Raw genomic sequence first — 23,950 nt, 5'->3', positions numbered from 1 at the left:
CAGATCCCAGGCCCTTGATTACAACCCTGAGTGGAGAGGGAGATCCAACTCCAGATCTAAGGGGCACAAGTGCTGGGAGATGAAGACAGAAGACTGAAGAGCACCCAGCTGGGGGCCAGCCAGCGAGCAGGCTGTCTGCGGGGCAGATCTGTCTGCACCGCGAGGAAAGTTCTGGCAGATGCTCCCTGGCCAGGCTGACCCTGGGCCGTGTCTGAGTTCACAGTCACACACACAGTGCCCCTCAGACCTCATATTTCCATCTCAACAAGCTGTGCTTCCAAGGTGGCATGCAAGTATGTGTATGGAAACGTCACTTCAGCTGCAAGAGGCCTTGTAGTGGCTCGTCTCCCAGAGGGGGTGGAGCAGACCCGAAACAGCTTCCCCACAGCCCATCAGGCCTTGCACGGAGAAGGCTCGCTGTGTTGTTACAGCACTGCCACCAGCTCTCCCTTCATTAAACAGTCTGTTTTACAGCTGCCATGAGACACTCCTGGAGTTACCCAAGAGACGTGCCCCCAGCCCCTGCAATCCCAGGGCCTTTTTTCTTTTTAAAATCCCAGGAGTTTTGTTTTCTTTTTTAAAAATAGAAGCAATTTCTGCACTGACCTCCAGGCAAAAAGGTTCAACTCAGTGGGGCAGAGGAGGGTGGTTGGAGCGGCAACAGGGAGACAGTTCTTCATGCGTCACACCAGTGTGCCACCAGACAGACACTCATCAAGGAAAGTGATTTGCTCTGGCCCTGGCCTCTCCCCAGAGCCCAAGGGCCACGCACCTGCTGGCAGAACTGGCCTGGATAGATGGGAACTGGAGCTGTACTCTGGGGAGGTCGCAGTGGGGAAAAGATGGCTCTGATGTTATGCTGCAGAAATTCCTGCATCAGTTATAACCAGCGACACTACCCAGCTCGCTGGAAAAGCCCTGACAGAGGCGGTGGGACCCCTAGAGCTTCGGCCAAAGGCATCCTTGGGTCTAAACAACAGACAAACCTCAAGTGCTCGAGCCCCCTCAGTGTCTTCTGAGGGACTCCTCCGTGCAGGCGTGTCGGGAGATGAGCTCACGGGTCCTGTGCAGTCTGCCGGGATGCTGAGCCCATTGGTGCCACTGCTAGGAACTGCGGGAGAAAAGAGGCATGAGGGTGCGGGAGCCCCCTCAGACATGCGCACCATGGACACGTTAGTTCCCTTAACTGAGCCCCTAGTCTTCCGGACCATAAAGACCATGTCTCCTCTGTAGGAGAAGGATCTGGCTTCACTGCTATAGGGCGCTGGGAGTTGATCCTACCAGAGAGCCTGTGCAGCAGAGCAGGACTGCCCCTGGGGTCACAGACCCGCATCCTGATGGGAGCAGAGCGTCAAGCTCTTCTCATCGGGCTGCTGTGTGGTCTGAACCACCAAGCTTTCGGTTATTAGCCGAGTGATTGCTTGTGCCACCACGGCTCCTTGGTGTCTCTACCGAACAATAAATTTTGAGGTACAAAGAAAAGGCCTCACAGAAGACAATCTTATTTGTTCCAGAAAGAATGATAAACTTTAAGTTTATTTAAAAGCAATACTGCTAACAGGTGGGAGGAGGAACAAAGAAAAACTTTTTTACTAACAGTCTATGCATTTTCATTCTTCTGTATGTACACAATCTTCAACTTCGCGTTGTTGGAGCATTAAGTGCTGTCGAGTTGACAGCCATTCGTAACAACATTACAGACAACCCAAATGCTGCCCTACCGCTGACACCCACTGTGGTCATCACCATGGCGGTGCTTCTTGTGAGGGGCTTTCATGGACTCTGCACCTTTCCCAGTATGATGTCTTCTTCCAAGGACTGGCCCGTCCTGACCGTAAGTTCAGAGTGCATGAGACGAAGTTTCACCATCTCGGCCTCTAAGCAGCATGCGGTTTACACTTCTTTCAAGCCACGTTTGTTGTTCTGACAGTCTGTGGGATAGTCAATACTCTTCACCAACACCACCATTCAAAGGCATGGACTCTACGGTCTTCATTAGTTACTGCCCCACTTTCAGAAGCACTGGAAGGAAGTGGACCTGCCATGGCTTTCATCATGCACACCTTAGTCTTTCAACTGATACCCTTTATAAACCTAGCTTTGACTATTTAGTATTAGATTGAAAACAATTACCTATGTAGTTAAAACGTCTTTAGAAACTGATCTGGTACATATTTTGTTGTTTATCTTTTTAATGTTGTTGTTAGGCGCCATCAAGTCGAGTACAACTCGTAGTGACCCTATGAACAAAAAATCTAACCCCTGTTCTATGCTGCGCCATCTTCACACTTCCTGACACACAAGGGCCCCTGGCAGCAGTCACTGGATCAATCCACCTCACTGAGGGTCTTGCTCTCCTTCGCCGACCTTCCAACGTTCCCAGCACCATGTCCCTCTTCTGGCAATATGCCCCAAGTATGTGAGGTGAAGTCTCAGCATTCTCGCCTCCAAAGAGCACTCCGGCTGCACCCTCTCCAAGACACTGGCCGTCCATGGGCTGTTCAGTGCTCTTCTCCAACACCACAGCTCAAAGGCGTCAATTCTTTTTGTCCTCCTTATTCACTGTCCTGCTCTCAGAGGCATAGCAAATAAATGGAAAGACCAAGACCTCAATCAGATGCACTTCAGTCCTCAAGCTGACATCATTATTCCTCAAGAATCTGGAGGGGTCCCTAACAGCAAATTTTCTCAGTGCAGTGCATCTCCTTATTTCCTGACTACTGGCACTAAGGGTGTTAACTGTGGATTCAAGCAAGATGAAGCTGTTGACAGTTTTAATCTCCCCTCCAGCCATCATGATGCTGCCTATTGGTCCAGCGGTGTCTTAAAACCACACCCAACTTTTCAGGAGACTTCTTAGAGTATATCTCAGGGTATTTTCTCTCCATCTCTTAGATGACCAAGGCAGGCAGGATGCCATCTGTGCCTGTAAGCTTTGGGGACAGACCAGGAGGTGGTGGCCCTGCTGAAGCTGGTGTGTTAATACAGCCAGACCCAGACTCCTGAGGGCCTGCAAGCTGCTGGGGCACCACTGAGAGGACATGTGGCCGTGGCCTGGGAGCTCTATTCTCGAAGGTACTCGGCAGACACTGGAGGCCCCTTTGGAAGTGGGGACCAGGTGCTGTTCCTTACCTGTCTGGGATGGTGCCTTGGGCTGGGGGGCCTGGAGCACTGCAGGGCGAAGAACACTGCGCTGCTGCTCCTTGGGCTTCTGGCTCGGCAGACCTGGGGGCAGAAGGTGGGCTGGCAGGGTGGGACCTGGGGGGGCGCCCACAGAAACACAATATCCCTTGTCCTCAGGCTTGGGAAGGAAATTCTCCTCCCAGCAGCCCACAGCAGGACCCTCCACACTGCACTTTCCAGGGAGGCATTAAACTTCCCCAACATCTTTTATTTAGAGTTAGCCCTGCAGAGGCAGGTTTCTGGTATGTCTGTCAGGTGTGAGCACCACGTATCGTGTGTGGGAGGCACACAACCCCGTGGGGGACAGAGCACTGGCTCACATGATTTTGTGTCTTCCCAGCCTGGCCTCTGGTACCTCTGCTCAAGCTCTGGCTAGGAACAAACGGTTCCGCCCACACCAACTTGGCCTTCTGTGTGGCCCGGACTGCTGGGGGCTTGAGAGAGAGTAGGTAGAGCCCTGAGTAGACCCTGGGAGCTGCAAACTGCCACCACTCCCCTTGTCCCTCCTACCTGCACTGGGCGCCTGGCCGTGGATAAGCGTCGGTGGCTTCAACCGGAACCCACTACTCTTCTCCTCTGAAAGCACAAGACCAGCATGAGGTTCGGGCTGCATGGGGCAGCGTGGAAGCGGACGGGATGTTCAGCCTGGAGAACCAGGACACAGGGCGCCAAAGTCAGGCCTCGGCAGCAGCAGTCAGCAGCCACGCCAGCCTGGAAGCAGCGCAGGTGCATGGGAGTTTTGGCTTGTCAACAGCAAACGGAAGGGACGAAAGCAGAGGCCCAGTTCTCACAGGGAGCCCTCCTGCTGGTAGGTCACATGCTGCCTGAGGCGCTCAGCTGCCCGCCTGGGCCCAGAGGCTGGGGAACAATTAGTGGGAAGCCCTGTGTGTGACCAGGGGATCAGGGCTGCGACCCACAGTCCTCTCTTTGCATGCTCCAGTCAAGAGAAGTGCACCAGCAGACGTCTAGGAATGAGGTGAGGAGGACAACTCCTTTTCCAGATGTGCCAGAGAGCTCTGCTATGTCCTTAACAGGAGCCCAGAGGCCAAGGCGGGGAGCAGGGCTCTTGTCTGCCTGCAGGGGGCTGGGGCTCCTCTGGACACACACAGAGGTCCCAACAGACAACAAAGGTTGTGTTCTGGGAGGTCGTGGAAACCTGCTTTCAGTACTGCTACCTGACCACATAGACCCTGCATGTCCTGGTGACCTCCCCATTTCAGGAGGGTAGATGGGTAGAACCTGACCCTGGCAGGAAGGACTGTCTCAGAAAGCCTTGGGGCTCAAACAGCCGAGGCTGCTCCCAGGACAGTGGTGCTGTAGGCTGCGAGAAGTGGCTGCTGGATGTCGGACAGGAGTAGCGCTGTCCCAGGGATGGGCACAGACAGCCCTGCTGATGGGCTAAGGTCCAAGCCATCAAAAGTCACCTTGTCAAATACCAGGGTGCAAGACCAAGAAACAAAAGTCTACTGTACTTCTGTGTATTAGCAATGAGCGATCGGAGTGTAAAAGTAAGAAAATATTCCATTTGTAACTACATCAAAAAGGATACAATAACCAGGGAATAAATGTAATCGAAGACCTGCAAATGTTCTACTAGGAAAATGACAAAAACAATGTGAATAAGAAAACTTAAGTAGAAAGAGTCAGTAACCTATAATTGTCAAAATAACCTTCAAAAAGAACAAAGCCAGAAGCCTCACTAAACAAAAGCCACAGCAATCAAGATAGGGTGGTATAAAGACAGAAGGTGGGGGTCAAACAGGCAGACTTCCGCTTAGTGGACCAGCGCCGAAATGCTGCACCACCATGCCATCTTATCTCCCCTAAGAGTGAAGACCATTCAGAGGGGAAGGACAATCTCTCCCACAAATGTGTTGGGGACAGTTCAGTTTCTATGAGCGAAAGACTATAGCTGGACGCCCTGCCATCCATGGTCCACAGTTAACCAATCATCCAGGGAGCGGGCCCGGCAGGCTCTGACCGCCTCACTGCAGCTGGTGTCCCTCCTGGCACATGGCGGTCACAGTAATCAAGCTCCGGGAAAGCCGATGCCATAGGCAGGAGGGCATGATGCGGTCAACAGGACTGGAGAGTGAGCCTTTCTAGGAACTGGATCTCCAAATACAGGGAGCCTCAGTGGTCTGACAAGTGAAGGGTTTGGTACTAATGCAAAGACTGGTCTGAACTCACCCCCCGCACGGAAAGAGAAAGGCCTGGCAATCTTCTTCTGTACAGAGTACCACCTAGGATACCTGAAGGGCTGCTCTACTCTGTCACACGGGGTCACCATGACTCGGAACCAATATATCACCTGCCAACGTTACTTTTTAATTGCTGTTAAATTTACAATTTAGCTGATTTTTTGAAAGCCCTAGAGCTTGCTCCAAAGTGCCTACGCTTTGGCTGTACAGTTAGCTCCACTGCTCTGTTGTTCGGGGCCAACAACATGATCCCGGGGTGGGAGTGGGGGGGCAGGTTAACTGGTAGTGGCGATGCCGGAAAAACGCCGGCACTGCCCACCTTCAGCACCAGCCTGGCATTTGGGCCACTCAGCAGACGTACAGAAATCCAAGTGGAAATGAACAAACACAGCATTCCACACTGCACAGCAACCCAGGTCAGCAGGGCCCAGAGCCAGAAGCTGCGAACTTGGGGGGAGGCCCCCTCCCAGGACAAAGTGGACCCTAACAACAAAGGCTGATTTCTGCACTGCTTTCAGAAATGTCCTTTTTCCGAAACGAAAAACAGAGTGAGATGAAGAGCTGGTGCCTACAGCCAGGACCTAACGCCCGGCTTCAGTGGCTGACAACGCTGGCCAGCGGAGAAGCGCCTGGTCACCAGCCTGAGCTCGGGCGGACGAGCGGCCAGCCCCAGCCCCGCCAGGCTCAGAGCAAAGCTGCCAGGTGAACGTCCTGGGCACACAGCTGGACAGACTACCAGAGGCCTTTAAGAACTAAGCTGGTTTGCAGGAGGGTGAGGAGACCAGCTCAGAACTTGGCTTTTAGAATCATGGAAGATGATTATTTAAAATGGTGCCATCATTTCAATCATAAAGACTCATTTCATCCCTTTGACACTGCCCCACGACAAAGGACGGTTCCCCCCTTCTGGGCAAGCTTTCAGCTGCTTCATTCCTGAGACATACTGAATCAGAATTGACGTTCTTAAATAAGAGCCCAGGTATTTATTAGAATCAGCTAGGGATCTTGTTACAGGGTTGATTCTGAATCAGTGTATGTAGAGTGGAAAAGCAAGCTCTCAGCAGGAGGGCGATTTGGAATGAATGAGTTCGAAGCCGTGGCCATGTGTTTGAAGTCAGCAATGAATTTATATAAGGCGGACTGGGTTACAGAACTCAGGCTGTTAAATGGGCTCATGAAATCTTTTACGAGGAGTTTCAGCCACATGGGAGAAACTTTCAGGAAATCTTGGGAGTCATTCTCCAACAAAAAGACCAAAAAAGGCAAGCTCCATATTCTTCAGGCAGGACCAGGCTGTTTCCCTTAAAGCTCTAAAGCTGCGACCAGATAAGTTATTCTGAACACAGAAGTACTTTTAATTAATGTGGTAATTTAATACAGAGAAAAAGGATTGGAAAATGACATTAATTCAACAATTTCTGCAATTAACTACTTGGCTCCCAGCCATCAAGTTGGAAGCCTCAGACGACAGGCCTGGTGATCTGTCTCAAAGTGATCACAGCCTTTCAGACCCCCCAGAAAAGATCTACCTGCACACAGTTCCATGAGCCGGAAGCTATTCAAAGGCAACTGAAAATCACCACCTCCAGGTAGCTAGCAGAAGAGTGGAAGGAGGTGGTGCGTTCTTATCACTCTGCACTTTCGATTATCTTTTCAACATTGTAAATGTATTTATTTATGCCAAGTTCAAAGATCTGTCTCCCAGAGGATCCTGAACCTTCAAGTTGAAGGTTTGGATAAATCACTCAGGAAGTGGAAGACCCCCAAGTTCACGTGCATGCTCCTGGCGAGGCGCTTGTGTTACAGGCCTGGCTGTCTCATCGCAGGAAACCTCCTGCTGACAGGCACTGAAGGGCAAAGGGCTGGGGCTCACCTGGTTCCGAGTCAGAATTGCCTGCAGATGATTCACAGAAGGTTGACGGCATGAAGACATTGTTTTTTGATACTGTTGGCAAGGTGGTGCAGGCAGGGGGGGGACAAGGGAAAAGAGCATGAGTCAAAGGGGCAGACACCACATCTGTCCTGCAGTAGGTCCTGGTCCAGCCCACCACTGGAGGGGGCAGTCTGTGGACAAGGTCCATGGGCACAAAAATGAGACTCTAGCACCTAACCCCTGCCTGCTGGTGGCTGCCTGCCTTGTCCTTAATCCCTGGATGTTCCTGCTCTTACTAGCCTGGGGTCCTTGGTGGGTGAAGGCCCTTCTAAGATTGGCTCGCTCCATCCACCACCTGTTTAAGTACCAGGGCTGCCCTCACACCTGTGCAAGTCTAGGGGTAGAGATGTAATTAACGGTGCATCAGTCAGTGCGCTGCCTACCCTCCATTTCCAAAGGACAATGTGGCCTCATCTTCCTTGGTCAACCAGGGCCATACCATTCCACATCCCTTCTTGGGGTAGGTGCGCTGGTGCTACATCCTGGGGTGCTCTGACCTCCTTCCTGATGGAGAATGACTGCCCAGTAGATTCACAGTGGTGATGCTGCTGTGGGCCCTGATCTGACAGGTCTGATTCTCACTGGTGGGACAGGGCAAGCCTGACCTTATGGAGAGGAAGAATCAGCACTGATTCTCACTGACCTGGATGGATCCAGACAGGGGTGATTCTCAGGGAAGTACTGGACTGGGCCACAGACAAGCTGGGAGAGATGCTGAGCTCAAGAGCACAAATGGCAACTTTTACCTGATTGTGAGGGTGGGAACTGGGTTAAAGATGATGTTCTTTCTCGCTTGACAGGAGGGCAGTAATTTCCATCTTCTCGGTCGGAATCTATGGAAAATGAGAGAAGAATCAGGCAGCTCCCATCTTCACACCTGAGACAGTCACACGTTGTGGGATGTCCTTACCTTCTCCCCCTTCTGGACTGGAGCCGCCAGCTGGCCTCTGAAACAGAGCAGAGGCAGGGTGGTGAGAGTAGGCAGGCTGGCGCGACATGACCTACCAGGGGATTTCAGAGAATGAGCTCTGAAAAGGCATCATGGACTACTGGCCCGAGCCCATGAGATACTGGATTCCATCCCCACAGTTCAAAAACAACCTCTGTGTCCGATTTATGGAGCCACACGCCAAGAATTCCTCCTGGGGGCCAAGAAAGTATTCATGACAGCAGGATCAGTTTCTTTGTATCTCCCTATGCTATGGTTCCCTGGCACACTACTCCTAACCTCAAACATAGTGAAGTGTCACCAACCCCAAAGCCTCTGCCCAGCAGCAGGTGATGGCAGCTGGCTTCGGTCTTGACACAGAGCCTTGTTCAGAGAGGTTCCATAGTGCGGGCCACAGCAGAGTCCTCTCCTTGCCCTGCCTCTGCTGTGCTGACTCGTTTCAAGGTGAGCTATCCTTTCCAGAGTGAGAGAATATGGATGCTTTGCATCAAAGTCCACAGGAAACAGCAAAAAGAACAAGTGACAGACCCAAGAGCAAGCTCACAGAGAACTTCCAACAGCCGGTGGTTAAGGGGTGTCGCCAAGTGCGCTCACTCCAAAGACAAGGAGGCCCTCGAGTGACCCATGTCTTCAGAACTCAACAGGCCAATGCAGACTCACAAGCCCTGCCTCCTCTGAGGACACAAGAGAAGAGCAAAGAGTCAACTTGTCTGCCTTCCCACAAAGCCCTCCCCCTGTCCCCAACTAATGATTCAGCTGAGTGGACCACCTGCCTGGAAGAGTGGAGGGATGAAATGAGGTGTACGTGCAAGTGCTCTGCAAACTGTAGGTGGGGGCTGAGGCAGTAACTGCTGTAAATAACAAAACCCCTAGTCCAGAGAGCCAGACAGGGGCGGCACCACATTCTGGAAGGGCGCCAACAGAGCCAATCGTTTTGGCTTTTGTGAACCACATTCAGTTTCTGTCCAATATTCTTTGCTTTGGGTCCTTCCAACGCTTCAAAAATGCAAACACCATTCTTAGACGGCAGCTCAAAAACAGATCATGTAAAACCAGAGCTGCCTGGCCCTGTGCAGGAGGAAAAGGGAGGGCGGGGCGGGCTGGGCATTCCGTGTGTAGCTGTGGGTTAGGGTGTTGGGCGCCCTGGTTCTGGCCGAGTCTGGTCACAAAGGGAAAGGGAGAGCTGGTCACCAGCCCATAGCTGCCCCTCCTACTGGATCACCCTTTGCTTGGGTGAGAGTGGGTGAGTGCCCCGGGCCATGTATCTTCACACTTGGCACAGGTGAGCCCAGGGCCTGCCTGCTAGCTTCTGGGACCTAGGTAGTCACTGCCCTTGCCCAGCACTTCCATCACCAACTTTGAGAAATGATCCACTCTCACTCTGTCTCATGTACTGCTGCTCCTGCAGGGATTCTGAGTTGAGGTGGCAAGGGGCCACCTCCCTGCAACGGCCCTGTAGCCCTTGTAGCAAAGTGGGGAGATGCTCATACTCTTTCCCTGTCTCAGGCTTCATATGCCATGTCGACATCCTGTACAACTGAGCAATACTGACTACCCATCACCGGATGTTTTCTCTCAAGCCACCCTGGCCCCAGGTCTGTGGGCAGCTGTGCCAAACAGGTGGGCTCTGTAGACACTGGCCTGCCTGGGTCCAGTTCTTGTCCAGTACTGGGCCCCACTGTGCCCCCTGCCAAAGCTGAACGCTGTCCCTACTACTCTCTGTTCTTCACCTGCCTCTCCTTGGCTGTTCCAAGATTCTCTCTCTCCTCCCAGAGGAGCTCAGGGGGCATGACTGTTAAGCAGATGCTAAGCAGAAGGCTGGCGGCTTGAATTTACCCAGCAGCTGTGCCAGGCCAGGAAGCCCGATTCTGTATGTGAGCCATCACGAGTTAGGACGGGCTCAACAGTACCTAACGAGAAAGCCCTCACAAGGCCACCCACTCCAGGACCTTGCTTCAGTTCCGGAGGCTGCTTGGCTCGACTCACACTTTATACGATGGCCTCCTGGGTCCCGTGGGACCTGCCCTGTAATTAATTACACAACGGTCCAGTTTTCTTATTTGGGCTAGAGCCATGGTCTTTGCAATCACTTGTTATGCATCAGAGAGTTGGACAATGACTAAGGAGGTTAGAAGGAGAATTGATGCCTTTGAGCTGTGGTGCTGGAGAAGAGTACTGAGAATACCATGGACTGCTAAGGAAACAAACAGATTTGTCCTCGAGAGGGTTAAAACTGGGTGGCTCCTTGGAGGCAAGGATTCTGAGGCTCCGTCTAACATACTCTGGACATGTTGTAAGGAGGGATGGGACCAGTCCTTGGAGAAGAACATCATGCTTGGTAGGGTGGAGGGACAGCGCAGGAGGGGAAGGCCCTCTATGAGGTGGATTGATTCAGTGACTGGGGTAATCAGGATGGGAGTGTCAGAGACAGTGAGATTGGCACAGGATAGAGCAGGGTTTAGGGCTGTTGTACATAGGGTCGCTATGAGTCGCAAGCTACTTGACAGCACATAACAACAACAACAACAACAGAGCTTTGACCAGGAGGAAACTGACCCTGGCACATGCTCATGGCATGACATGGTGCCTAAGTCCCTACTGGCATCGGTGTCAGAGAACGGCACCCCTCCCCAGCTAAGGGCTTGGAAAGCGGCTGGTTCCTGACAGAGCAGACACCACACAGCCTCACTCCAGCCCGCCAGGCAGCCCACATCTGCCCCCATGACATCAGCTTTCAGAAGCCACTTCACCCACCAGCCCATCCGAGAGCAGCACCCTCGCCCTCTCGGCCCCTTGTCCAGCTCTGCCCTTGTCTATCCGCTCCTGCAGCAGTGAGTGCATGCTGCACTGGTGAGTCTGTGCTGTCCACTCCTATCCCACGGCGAGGACAGTCAGGACCATCAGCTCTATCTGCCCACTTCTGCCCCACGGTGAGCACGGTAGCTCTGTCTGTCCATCTGTTGTACCATAATGAGTACAATCAGAACCTCTGTCCCTGTCCATGATGAGCACCTGCTGTGCTGGTCTATCTATCAGGACACTATTGTTCCAGGGCAGGTGCAGCCAGGACTGTTGGCTCCCCCTGTCTGTCAACCCTGGTCCACGGTGGGCACAGTCAGGACCGTCAGCTCCGCCTGCCCTAGTCCATGGCGAGCACCCACGGCGTCGGTCCGTCTGAGGCTGACATGTGACATCCAGAGCAGGTCCGCAGCCCTACTTCCTTCTCTGCCTTTCCCTAACTTATAATCCTGACTGCAAGGGTCACAACACTGGGAATACACTGTGTCCTGCACCTGCAGGGGACACGACTGTGAAATGGCAACAGAACAAGAAACAGACAAGAGCCAGAGAACGGTGCAAAGGCACCAGGCAGCCCCTCGGCTGGCTCAGTTCAGCAGCTGGTGGGGAGCGAGCGAGCTCCAGGTCCCTTGGTAAAGGTGCACACGTTGTCAGTTAGGCCAGGCCGGGAAGCTGTGGTGGTGGCGGGCTGGCTCCATCCTGTGGCCAACTACAAAATCAGGGCTCACCTCTAACTAGATGGGACTGTGGAGGGAGAACGCTTCTTTTCTTTGTGTAAGGCAGATGTTGAAAAACCCTCACACCTCCACAATTCTAACTCTTGTGAGACTGACTAACATATCCTCAGCGGGGACGGAGGTGCAAGGCCAGGAAGGGGCCTCTAATTTGGTCCAGGTGGGAGTGGAACTGGAGCTGTGTTTCAGAGCAAAACACAGTGACAGGAAGGCATGCTGCCACCTTCCCAATGCCCCGGAAAAGACCAGAAGGCAAGGCCACCCTGGGCCTGCCTGCGGCTCAGTAGAAGATCTGACAGACTGAGGGGAGGAGGGCTGGGCTTGCTACCGAAGAGGGAGGGCTTTACCACCAACAAGAGGGAGGGCTTTACCACCAACGGTGAAATTCCTACCAAAAAGTCAAAGAGGGGAGAGAGGCAGTGTCAAAAGGACTGCCAGCTGAGGGGTGGCGTGGGCAGATCCTGGCCGAGCAGATGAGGGACTAGTTTCCAGGGCAGAGGGGCCCAGCTCAGAGTCTCCTTAAACTACTGAGTGGGTCTAACAAGGCTTTCAGGTTCCAGTGAGGCCCACCTCACCCTGCGGGTGAGGAGAAAGCACCGAGCGGCTCGGCCCCTCTCAGCTCAGTCAGAGCACTTAATCTGGATGTGGTTTGGTCTTCTTCAAGCTGTCTTCCAAGAGCCAGGAAGTCTGATCTATAGAGCCTTTTTCCTGGTACTGAGCCTTCGATGGCCAAAGTTTTGACGAGCTGAAAGACGGTAAGGCCTTTTATAAGTAACAATGCAGTGAGCTGCTATGTATTACAAAAACCTCGTTAAAAAAAATATTCCCCCACAGCTCCTCCTTGACCAGGGGGTACAGAGCAGAGGGGATGATGGATGAGCCTTGTCGGGTAGCACGGAGGCGGTTTCCTGAACTCCACTGAGCTGCAGAGCAAGCTGCAGAGCGCTGATGCAAAAGGCACCAGTCAGAGCGAGCAAACGGGGATCAAACACAAACCCGAGCCCACGAGGCGGCTGGGATTGGATGCCACTGGATTTATGGCTTAAATGTCTTGAAAAAAAAAATACAAAAATACAGAAGTTGACTTTACTGTCACCAAGTTCAATCAGTGGAGAAAGCCAATTAGTGAGGACCTTTAGCAACCAACCAGGCTGTGCTCTGCCCGGGGGCCCGCTGGAGCTGCCCAGGTGGCTCTGAGCTGTCAGCAAGTGGGGTCATGGTAGAGCTACCTGGGACTTCAGGAGAGACCTGCCGTCTCTAAAGCCGTTAAAATGAAAGTATGTGTTATACCTCAGAAAGGAAACGAGCACCGCCTTCAGTACCGCACTGGGAAGGCTCACAGGGTTTACTTTGCAGTGACTTACAACCCACCTTGAGGTTCCCTATTATTGTCCCGGTGGTACACTGGTTAAACACTAAAAACCAAAAAGTTGGTGGTTCAAACCCATAGAGCAGCTCTTCAGGAGAAAAGGCCTGTTGATCTGCTCCTAGAAAGAGAACAGCCTAGAAAACCCTATGGGGCAGAGTACCACTGTCACGTAGGGTCACCATAAATCAGCCAACAGTATACAGTTCATCTTTTCCTCCCTGTCTGTGGCTTGGACTTCCCAGGCCTAGCATGTCTGTCCAAAGTCCACAGGACTCAAGAAGCTACATTCCAGTAAACGGGCTACTGCTTGGGCTGAGAGCAAGAGCAGGGTGCCCAGAGGCTGAAGGCCAGGCTCCTAGGTCACTTCCTGCACAGGTCTCTTAGGTTTTCAATGGCTGTGATATTTTAGAACTAGACAGTCAGGCCTTTCTTCTGATGCACCTGAGGAACTTGAACCACCCGTCTTTCGGTTAGTGCCTTGGCTCAGAACAGGCCACACCACCCAGGGCCTTTGCAATAATCCCAGCAGCTCCTGAGTTTTGTTTGCTTAGAATCTGCATGCTCTGCCATATCAATGAAGGATGACTGTCATTGCAGACCCATGGGATGGGGTATATTACAGAAGGTGGAAGACTGTCTCCATCCCAAGCAGATGAGACAAGCAGCCTAGTGTCAAGTGAAATGCCCTGCACACCTTTGGGAAAGCAGCGTCACTGCACGTTCTCTGTGCCTGTTACTCTGCTCTTCAACTTTTCAGACAGAGATCCCTACAAGAGTAGCTCTTTTTTTCAAATGAGGCCACAAGCCGAAAAGCCCCAGGACCACCCTCCAGGGGGCATCCAGAAGAGTCTGTGCTCTCAGAGGGGTGGCCATACAGAATGAGGATCACGCTGTCTCGTCCGCACACAGGCACTTAGCTATGGATATCGGAGGAGACACTGCCCAGAGCTGCCGTGCCCCCTTTTGCTCCTCTCTCCCAGCCTGGTGCCCACCTGGGAAGGTTCCCGACACGGGAGATTACCTCTTGGCTGGAGGTTCCAAACATCGTTCATGGCCCCAAACCAACTTCGCAGCCATGAAGGACCTGGACTTCTTTCCTGATTTTTACAGCTTCTGGAAATGGGGAAGACAGCGGCTTCTTTTCCCATTACACAGCTTCCTCTAACATATCCAAATATGGCTCAGCGTAATCCTAGCCACACAATCATCTCTTCTCAAATTTCCATAGGGTTTGAGGGATATGGCTGAACTTTAAAGTCTCCTTAAGAACCCAGGTCACTTGTAGGGAGACATGGAAGAACTAAGGTCTGGTGCAGAATTTGGGGCTGTGACCCCTGCCAGGGGCTGTTAGGTTGACTCTGACTCATTTCTCCTCACGTGTTTTAGAGAATTGTTCTCCCCAGGTTGTCAATGGCTGTGATCTTTCGGAAGTAGACAGCCAGGCCTTTCTTGCGAGGCACCTCTGGGTGAACTTGAACTGCCAAACTTTTGGTTAGTGGCCAAGTGCTTAATTGTCTGTGTCACTCAGAGCCTTTTCAGTCTCCCCAACAAGGTCCTGTGTTTCTTTGCTTAGAGTCTGTGTGCCCTGTCATGCCAGTGAGGGATGCCTGCTGACAGATCTAGAGGGTGGGATGCACAATCCTGAATGTAGAAGAGGTTTACCTTTCCCAATTTATCAAACGTCAAAAACCCCCAGACATTTCTTGTTCTCCAGAGTCCATAATCTTCTCCACCCACAATCTTCACAAGCCTTCTCAATACAAACAAGGGCTCAAGGACTGCCCTCTGGATTCAAAGGAACAATCCTTTCTTCTTCCTGCTTTGATTGAAGACAAGCAGTTCACTGCCTGGCCACAGTCCAAACACAATCGGGCTCACAAGGCAATCTGCACTCGATGGTGCCTCTTCATCTACATTTCAAAGGGGTCTCTGCGTCTTGGGTTTCTAGGATGTTGAATGTGGATACCCAAATGCAGGGAAGGGAGAAAGAAAAAGGCAGGTGGGAGCAGGGGTCTCGGATTTGATCTGGAAGGTTCTACCTTGCAACCCATTTCTGCTGCTGGCCCCTCAAGTCTCTTGTGGAAAGCAAGGCTGGTTTCTTGCTACGGGCAGCTGTTCCCCAAGGCAGAAAAGTTTAAATGTGAAAAGGGACGGCATCTGGCCTGAAGGGAGGAGAGGGAGCCCTGTACCATCTCTGTGTGTCCTTCTCTGCACACTGCCTGCATGTGGATCTGGGGCCTGGGAGCAAGCAGGGCTTCTAGGTTGGGATCCCCTGGGTGGTAGGAGTGCCAGGAGGGTATGGACTTACCCCTGCCAGTCCTCGTGGGAAAGGAAGAAGCTGGGCTTCAGGAGCGGGCTGCAGAGGAGCGCTGGCTGGAGCACTAGCAGGGGCGGGAGGTTCTAGGGCACACTCACCCGCTGACTCAGGGTGACCCATGCCATGGTGGGGGGCCTCATCCTCCCCCCGAGGCTCCTCTCCCGAATCCGACAAATCTTTTTGCTCTGCAGAGGACTGGGAGCAAAAAAGACAATTTTCCTTCAATGTAAAGGCTGTCACATGGGGCAGGAAGGGAAGGCAGGGGCACAGTGGCAGGTGCTGCCTGGGGGGAGGAGCCCCAAACACAGGCAAGTTTCACTCTGTCACCCCAGGCAGCCTTTGGATGACGGAAGGCAAAAATGGACGTGGACTCAAGGCTGCAATGCTTCACAGGTGTGCAGAGGTCCAAACCCTTGGTTTCTAAACTACAGGATGGTCCTGCATGGAGTTAACATGCTTGTTGGCTGCCAGGGAGGGAGCGAGCACTCTGGTAACAGAGGCAAGGTCTCTATCCGCATGCACAAAGATGGCACTGTGGTTACAACGGGGGCAGAGAGAGGAAAGACTGTAAACCCCTAGGGCTAAAACTGTGTCCCTCACAAATGCTGGAGAGGGAGCTGTCCCTCAGCCCTGTTCTCATCCTCCGGGAAAGGTGGGGGATAGGCCTAGACACCCACAAAGTACTGAGCAGCCGTCCAGGGCCCTAGGCTTCAGCCTCTTCCTAAGTTCTTCCAGCATCTTTAACTCTGATCTGCTTAAATCTGAGAAGAAAGCCTCCTTGCTGCGGCTGTGTGCAGGTATAGGGCCACTGCTGAGGACCGGGAGGCGCGTAGCAGGCAGGGGCTGCAAGGTCCCAGGAGGCCAGTACAGTTCCAGTAGTCTCACCCAACGCCTCAGTCAAAGTGTCCTATTGGAAAACCGCTAGCAGAGGGTGCTGGTTCTGGAAGTCTTCATCCCGAAAGCACAAAACCCCAATCCTTCTAGATGCCTTCTGGATCCCTGAGGGGGCACTGCAGAGCTGAGAGCTCTGGGCTAGAACTCCAAGCCTTCTCTTAAGGAAAAGGTTCTGAGCCTGTATCCTTCAGTTTCCAAACCCACTTCCTGGCCCTTGCCAAGGACATGGAGCTGTTCTACTCCTACTTGGCCAACTTCTAAATGATTATGCGTGCCTGCTACTGTGTCTCCTCTCAGAAGTTGCTGTGTCTGGCCTAGCAGAAAGGGTATAAGTGTTCCTTTGAAATGTGTGTGACTCATGGGACAATGGCAAGTAAGTTATGAAGGGAAAGGGTAAGAAAACAGAAACTTCTCAGGAGAGGAAACTTGACCTGATACCAGCTCTTCTGAATATCCAGAGTGGCCAGCAAGGTTCTAAGGGGGGGTGGGGGGCGGCACAATAACCTGTAGCATAAGTGGCCCCTTTAAGCGCTCAATCTTCACGGCTAGGGATCAAACACCTCCAGAGAGAAAATGAACCCAGAGCTTGGAGCCCAGCTGACCATGACTAATGAGAACCACTTGATTTTTTTTTTCTCTCCCTGAAGAGAAATGTGACAGATCCAAAATGCAAGCCTGAATCAGAGAACTAGGAAGAGAAGGAGTAATGATGGAAATGCAGCTGGCAAACGAAAACTGAGCTCTTCATCTTCAGGTGCGAGAAATGCTGCACCGTCCCTTTCCTCGGGACACCACCATGAGCTATTCTGTTTTCTACTTGGGTCATGGTGCTTCTCCAGGGAAGGAAAACTGTGTTCTGCACAACCAGCCCAGGGCCTGTGAAAATCAGAATTCGCAGTCTTTGGACTCACCCTAAATACAGCCCCAACCATGCTTTCAGGTGAGGACTAAGCACACAGATGGCATGTTCACTGACACAGGATATTCTGCTAAACAGTATGTCCACAACCACCTCTTTTTTCCAAATGGCACTGTCTTGTCCATATGACTTGCTAAGCCTCCTGCCTTCACTTAAAAACCCCACAAGAGTGGAAGCAATTAGCCATGATCTACAACGACACACTGACATGAGAACATATAAATTCCCTTCACATTTGAAAGAAAATGCAGAACTGTCTTTATTCAAAGGAGTTAAGAAAAACAGTCTTATTTATGCTGCTAAACTCCAGAAGCATCTGAACGAAGGTTCCCAGGAAACAATGGTAAAATCCCTGAGCCTAGCAAACGGGCCCTGGATTCTTTTCAGGCACGTGGAGCGCAGACTGTTGCCAGGTGCTGCTTACACTGCACTTCTGGTTCCTCTAACATGGACCGAAGGAGAACCTGTCAAGCTTCTTTGAAGCTCGGCAATGCCTGGGCTTACCAGAGGAGGCAGGCCACCCCACAATCTGCGGTTTATTGCAAACACCACCCCTGGGGCCTGGGCCTGTCACCAAGACCTGGAAAACAAATGCTGTCTAATTTTGCTGAACAAAAGTCCGCAGCTCCTGGTAGGCAGCTTTGTTTTCCTTTTCCATTTCCAAGCCCGCAGCTGTGACTTGGTGAGACAGGACATCTGGGAAGGCCTGGGCTCTTGCCTTGTATGGAGGGGTGGATGGTCTCTGAGATAATCTCCTGAGGGATCACTTAACTGGTCTCCCAGTTCACAAGCACTCTCTTTGTGGATCAAGAAACTGTCCCAAAAACGGTTCTAAAGGGCATTTCTGGGACAACCAGGAAAGATGGAAGTAGACTATATTAGCTGACACCACTGAACTTGTGGCCATGACAATGACACTGGGCTGAGAAGAACTTTGTTAGCCCTAGGGGACACCTGCCAAGTATTCATTTGCAGCTTCTGTGAAGGTGTCAGCTTTTGTGGCAAAATGTCAACTGTAAGTGACACACGGGACCGTTCTGTGACATGAGGCAGAACACTTTCAATATAAAAATTGGAGAGAGGGAGGAGTCTGCTCAACCACCACCACCCTGCTGATGGTCCTTTCTCAGCAGGCTACTGCACGCGAGGGGGCAGCACTGACACCTCCTGGAGAGAACAACTTGAGGGTCCTGGAGTCTTGCTTCTTCAGAGATAACGAGCTGCTCTTTACAGATTTGCCTTTGCGTTTTAGTGCCCTGGAGAAACAACGCTAGAACACCTGACCCATGACCCTGACTTTGCCCCTGACTCCTGGGAGGTCAGCAGCAGTACAGACAGACACAGTACTGGCTGGGGGACTCTTGAAATGGTAGCGCCTGACACAGTGCCAAAAGAATAAACAATCTGTCTCGGAAGAAGTGCAACCCAAACTGTTCCGAGGAACAAGGCTGGTGAGACTTTGACACGCTCCGCGCATTTATCAGCAGGGGCCAGTCCCTGGGGGAGGCCATGATGCTTGATTAAGTGAGGCGTCAGTGAAGAGGAGGAAAATCTTCCCGGAGGTGGGCGATACAGTGTCTGCACCAGAGGGTTCAAACACAGTAAAGACTGTGAGGGTGGCAGAGGACCAGGCAGTGCCGATCACCAGGGGTGGCACAATGGCACCTAACAACGCGTGGCTCTGGTTTTATAAGACAAAGCTGTGTTCCATGAAGATGAAAAGCCATCTGGCTGCCCTCGAGTTGATTCTGACTCACAGCAACTCCACAGGACAAAGGAAAACGGCCCCACAAGGTTTCCAGGGAGAGAATGTTTATGGAGTAGACTGTCATGTGGAGTAACTGGGGGTTCGAATCACCTACCTTTAGGTTTGCAGTCAAGCACTTAATTGTCACATCACCATGGTTTCAGGAAGCATTGTTAAAAAATTCCCACTGCCTTTGTTGTTGTTGCGACCCCAGGAACAGACCTGAACCCTGGCCTATCGGATGCCGTCTTCATTATCTCTGACACACTTGAGCCCACTGCTGCAGCCACGGTGTCAATTCATCTCACTAAGGGTCTTCCTCTCTTATGCCTCAATTTCAACTCAAGAGATTCTATAATCAAAAAAACCCCATCCCACTGCCACGCAGCTCATTCTTACTCAAAGCAGCACTCCATCAAGTTTTGGAGGCTGTAAATCTTTACAGAAGTAGTCCACCCAGCTTTCTCCTCAAGAGTGACTGGTGGACTCGAACCGCTAAACTTTTGGTCAACAGCCTAACACATTACACACTACATCACCAGGGCTCCTTCAGTGACTTTATAGGACAGAGTAAAACAGCCCCATAAGGTTTTTAAGGTTATAATCCTTAAGGAAGGAGACTATACTATCTTTCTCCCACAGAGCAGTTGGTGAGTTTGAACTACCTACATTTCCGTATCAGGTAAGTCTTTAACCACTGTGCCACCAGGCTCCCTGTAAATATTACTGTTGTTTGTTGTTAAAAATTGAGTCAGACCCAGATCATAGCTGACTCAATAGCAGGTTTCCAGAGACAGTAGAACACGCAAGAGGATACTGCCCTCTATCTCCCTCAGAACAGCTAGTGGGCCCTGAACCTTGTGCCTTTGGGTTGGCAGTGCAACTCCTTACCACTAAACCACCACAGCTCCCTTCTGTCAAGAAAGCCCTATGGGCCAGCCTACTTTGAAACACACAAGGTTGTCATGACTCAAAGCCCGACATGATGGTATCTGACTGCAGTAGGCAACCTCCGAGCTAAGGAACTGGCCTTAACCCAGTTATCAGACTCCTCCTGCTTCTCTGTCTAAACAAAAGAACATTTCCCATCTGCTCTCCTGGTGATCTGTGACACACAGGGACAGAAGCAGGGAGCGAGCCTCCGAAGAGCTCCAGCTTGGTTATTTTTAGAATTTCAGTTAGAGCTGGCTCCAAGTCAATATTTTGATAGGAGCTGTCACCTCTGATAAGAGTGTGCGTGTTTTCTAAATGATGGTAAAAGCCTGCCTGGCTGGCCCTCCTCAGCTACACCTCACTTTAAGTGATCTGCATAGGTCTTCTGAAGGGGATATATGTAAGTTAGCCTCTGTCAAAAAGCAACTGAACCGCCTCGGTTGGGAAAACCATACCGAAATAGGAATTTTAGAAGCATCGTCAATTCAGCTGAACAAACTTTGATATCCTAGTGTTCTACCTTGCTGTTTTTCCTAGTTTTCCAAACTTATAGGATTATGAATTCTGACTGCTGGTATTCACAGCAAATGGAAGCTGGGCATACTGTCCCTGTACATGCTGTGATTTGGTGGGTCATGTGCTCTCTACAGAAACCATCCAACTCAGCTGCTTAATGCAAAAGCAGGCACCGAAGATACAGGAAGAGGTCTGGCCTTCTGCCAATACATTTTTATTTACAAAACAGGTGGTAGAGGCAGGCCTTAGCTTTGATGACTTGTATTTGAACCTAAAAGCTGCTCAAATGATAACAAAATGCCAAATTCTGAATTTAGTCAGAATTCTGAATATTTTAACACCTAATCTAGAATCCAAGTACTGAAGGCCTAGTGGCAAGAAGCTGCATGGCAATCCTGAAGGCACATGGTTCAAATCCACCAGGCGCTTTGTGGGAGAAGGATGGCTATCTCCTCCTATATGATTAACAGCATCTGAAAATCTGCAGAAGGGTCAGCTAAGGGTTGGTTCCAACTTGATTGTATAAAACACCACCAATAATCTAGAATCTAGTACATCTAATATCTAATACTAAAATACTTTCTAAAAACGAGAAGCAGCACCCTTAGTCCCTTCATACTTGAACCTCCAAAGGATACACAGTAAAAGCACACTTATAAGCAAGCTATTTGAATTGGGTCCATAGTAGAGGAAAGAGCAACTATTTTGTTCTGGAAGTGATCCTGAAGACCCCACGTGGATGACTGAAGCAGAACCGGAAGTATGCCCAGGTTTGGGTACTTTCTTCAGTGAAGGGATCCACAGTGGCAAAGTTTACTACTGGAACATAACAAACACCAGGCCCAGTGGAGGCCATGCCAACACAAAAGGTAGCTGGGTGAAGTGAGGCCTCTCCCTCACAGCAAGGCCTTTCCATGCCCCCTCACACTCTCCGGCACAACACTTGAATGTTGTTGCCCAGGAAATCCTGGTCACACAATCTTGGCCTCTCTTCCCAGCCCAAGGGATAGGATCTAGCAACCTGCAGTTGCCCGGCATCAGTGGTTCCCTAGAGGTCTGGAGCCTGACGCTGACATCCCACCCCCAGCACTGGGCTGACGAGGTACTCAAATGATATTATCAGTGAGATGCAAATGCACGTAAGAGCACAAAGAACAGAGGTTTTGGGTCACAGTAAGATTTTGCAGGAGACATCCAATGACAACTGTCACAGACCCAGAGGGGTCACTACCGGAGCATGCCGGCTTATTTGGGACACCACCCTGATCCTTTGGGGACTCCCACACCAGTAACAGTATCTGCTATTGTCATCAACACAATGATCTGTCAGGCTCCTCCTGTTCCCTTCAGGTGTGTGACAGTCTGCAGGTCTGTCACTTGCAGGAGCTGTGCAGCCTGCATACACTTCCTACCCAGCAGGGACACAGCCAGCAGAGATGGGGACAGCCAGACGACACATGCAAATTCAGTGCTATTCTCTGTGCATGTGGGCAGAAATCTTGCTCAAGTCTTGAAAGATTCTGTCCCCACCTCTCTGAATTTACCCACAGTGCTCTCCTGCATGCCTGCCGTTTCCCTCTCTCCCTCTTCTTTCCCATCCTTTCGGTCTGCTGGCGTCCCTATGGCACTGAGGCATTTCTGAAACCAGCCCTTAAGAAACTAGCTGGAAGTGTCAGACACCGCCACCACGCTGCTCTCTAGCCTCTCCTCACCACTCGAAAAGCCACGAGATCTGTTTCTCCAAGCTGCCGGGAAGGCTTAATGGCCCTGCTGCCAGGGAACAAATCAGAGGAAGGGTGTGAGAGAGAACAGACCGACCTTACCTTTTGTCCTTTATCCTTCTGAAACACAAAGACGGGCGGAGCAATGGCAGGCTTTTCTGCAAAAAGAGAAATTATTTTTTTTCCTCCTCGACACTATAGTCACACAGTAAAGAAAACTACATTTTTAAAAAACATGTTTAACCAGGAACACATAACTCTAAATCAGGTAGAACAGTTTCTTGAACAACAGATGCACTCAGTGCTTAAGAGATGCGTATTCTTTTCTTGCACGTATTGATGGCACTAACAAGTTTTGAGAACAAGAGATAAGCATGGGAGCTGGGGAAGGGGCAGGGGCTGGCAGGACGGCATCAGGCAGCTCCCTCACCTGGAGCCCCAAAGGAACTTGGCTTAGAGGCGCCTGATCTTCATGGGGCATCTCTAATTTTCAAATGAAGATGGAATTAGTAATTTGTTTTCTGATTTGCCAGATGAGGCCAGAGGGCACCCCTCAGCAAGCCTGAGCACATCGCTTGTGCTCTAAGGAGAGCTGACCCGGCAGGCTGCGCCTGATACATGATGTGCAGCCTAGTGTGACCATCCTGGACAGTGCTCATGTGACAGGACAGGGAGGTGCTTTCCTATAAGGGCAGCCAGTCCCACAGTCCTTTGCCAAGAGTCCAAGCGGGTGCTGTCCAGGAAGCCCTGCCAGCCCCTGTGGAGTGGCCCAGTGCCTGCCTGACAGCCTCAGGCAGAGGATGTAGTCGGATTAGGGTACACTCTGGTGAACCTGTGGGTGTACTAGGCTTCCTCTGGCAGGAAGGGACCTAAGATGGGAAGTGGACACAGAGCCACAGGGACTGGGTTGTGTGAGCTTCTGCTATGTGGTGACAAGGGGCGAGCGGATTTAGACAGAGATTGGCTCTGAGGCAGCTCTCACACTAGTGGGGAGCAGTTTACAACAAATGATCAACTCCAGACAAATGCTTTGTGGGAGGGGACACAGTTTGAGAAGATACACTGTGATGGGGACTAGCTTGGTCTAGTGTCATGGGCAGGTTCCTGAGAAAAGCTGACTGTACTGGGGTCCCCAGCACGGAGGACAGCAGATGTGAGGTGGGTGGGGCAATGGGACTGGGACAGAGTAGGGCTGCTGTAAGGTTTCGGCAAGGCACTGACTTAAGGAGCAAGGGTTTTAGATTTAAATTAAGAAGATACTGGAGAGTCGTGAGGCATATTGCAGGGAGACCAGTTAAGTGGTAGCTACCATCACTCATGACACAAGGTCTGAGGAGAGAATGTGCTGGAACAAAGATGATCAAAAGGAAATCATCCCCTCACTCATAAAGGAATGGGAGAGCTGGTCCCATGCGGTGGCCAACTTCCTACCCTCAGGTCTGAGCCACTGAAACAGCCCTCCCAAAGGATACCCACAAAGATTGGAGGGGGTAACACAGCTCCCCAGGTCCCTGTTATCATCATCACCCCCAGCATACGTCACAGCATCTGTTCCACAAACCTGACAAATGGATGAAATGTCAGGCAACAGTTATATCAAAGAGAAGCTGGAGCGGTCAGGGCAGAGAGCAGTTTACCCATGCCATGTCCACTCAGGAACCCTGCAGGGCCCTCCTCACACTCCTGCCCAGACTCTTGGCCAGCTTAGCACTCCCTACTCACTTTCTGTAGGGCA

The 23,950-nt window shown here is 51.4% G+C and overlaps 1 protein-coding gene across 1 annotated transcript in view; it reads right to left on the bottom strand.

The window, feature by feature from the left end:
• The window catches only part of RANBP3 (RAN binding protein 3), a 59,402-nt gene that overhangs the window by 10,390 nt on the left and 25,062 nt on the right, over positions 1-23,950 (bottom strand). The window contains exons 4-10 of the mRNA XM_006896429.1: positions 22,318-22,373; positions 15,477-15,680; positions 8,228-8,264; positions 8,064-8,150; positions 3,694-3,759; positions 3,133-3,225; positions 987-1,111 (exon numbers count right to left, since the gene is read on the bottom strand). Coding sequence (XP_006896491.1) covers positions 987-1,111; positions 3,133-3,225; positions 3,694-3,759; positions 8,064-8,150; positions 8,228-8,264; positions 15,477-15,680; positions 22,318-22,373 — 668 coding nt within the window. The remainder of the gene's footprint in view (positions 1-986; positions 1,112-3,132; positions 3,226-3,693; positions 3,760-8,063; positions 8,151-8,227; positions 8,265-15,476; positions 15,681-22,317; positions 22,374-23,950) is intronic.

The sequence above is a fragment of the Elephantulus edwardii genome, unplaced genomic scaffold, assembly GCF_000299155.1.
Source record: "Elephantulus edwardii isolate Elephantulus edwardi_28Jun2011 unplaced genomic scaffold, EleEdw1.0 scaffold00185, whole genome shotgun sequence".
Taxonomy (NCBI): Eukaryota; Metazoa; Chordata; class Mammalia; order Macroscelidea; family Macroscelididae; genus Elephantulus; species Elephantulus edwardii.
The sequence above is the reverse complement of the archived record's forward strand: the minus strand, read 5'-3'. Positions and strand labels throughout refer to the sequence as shown.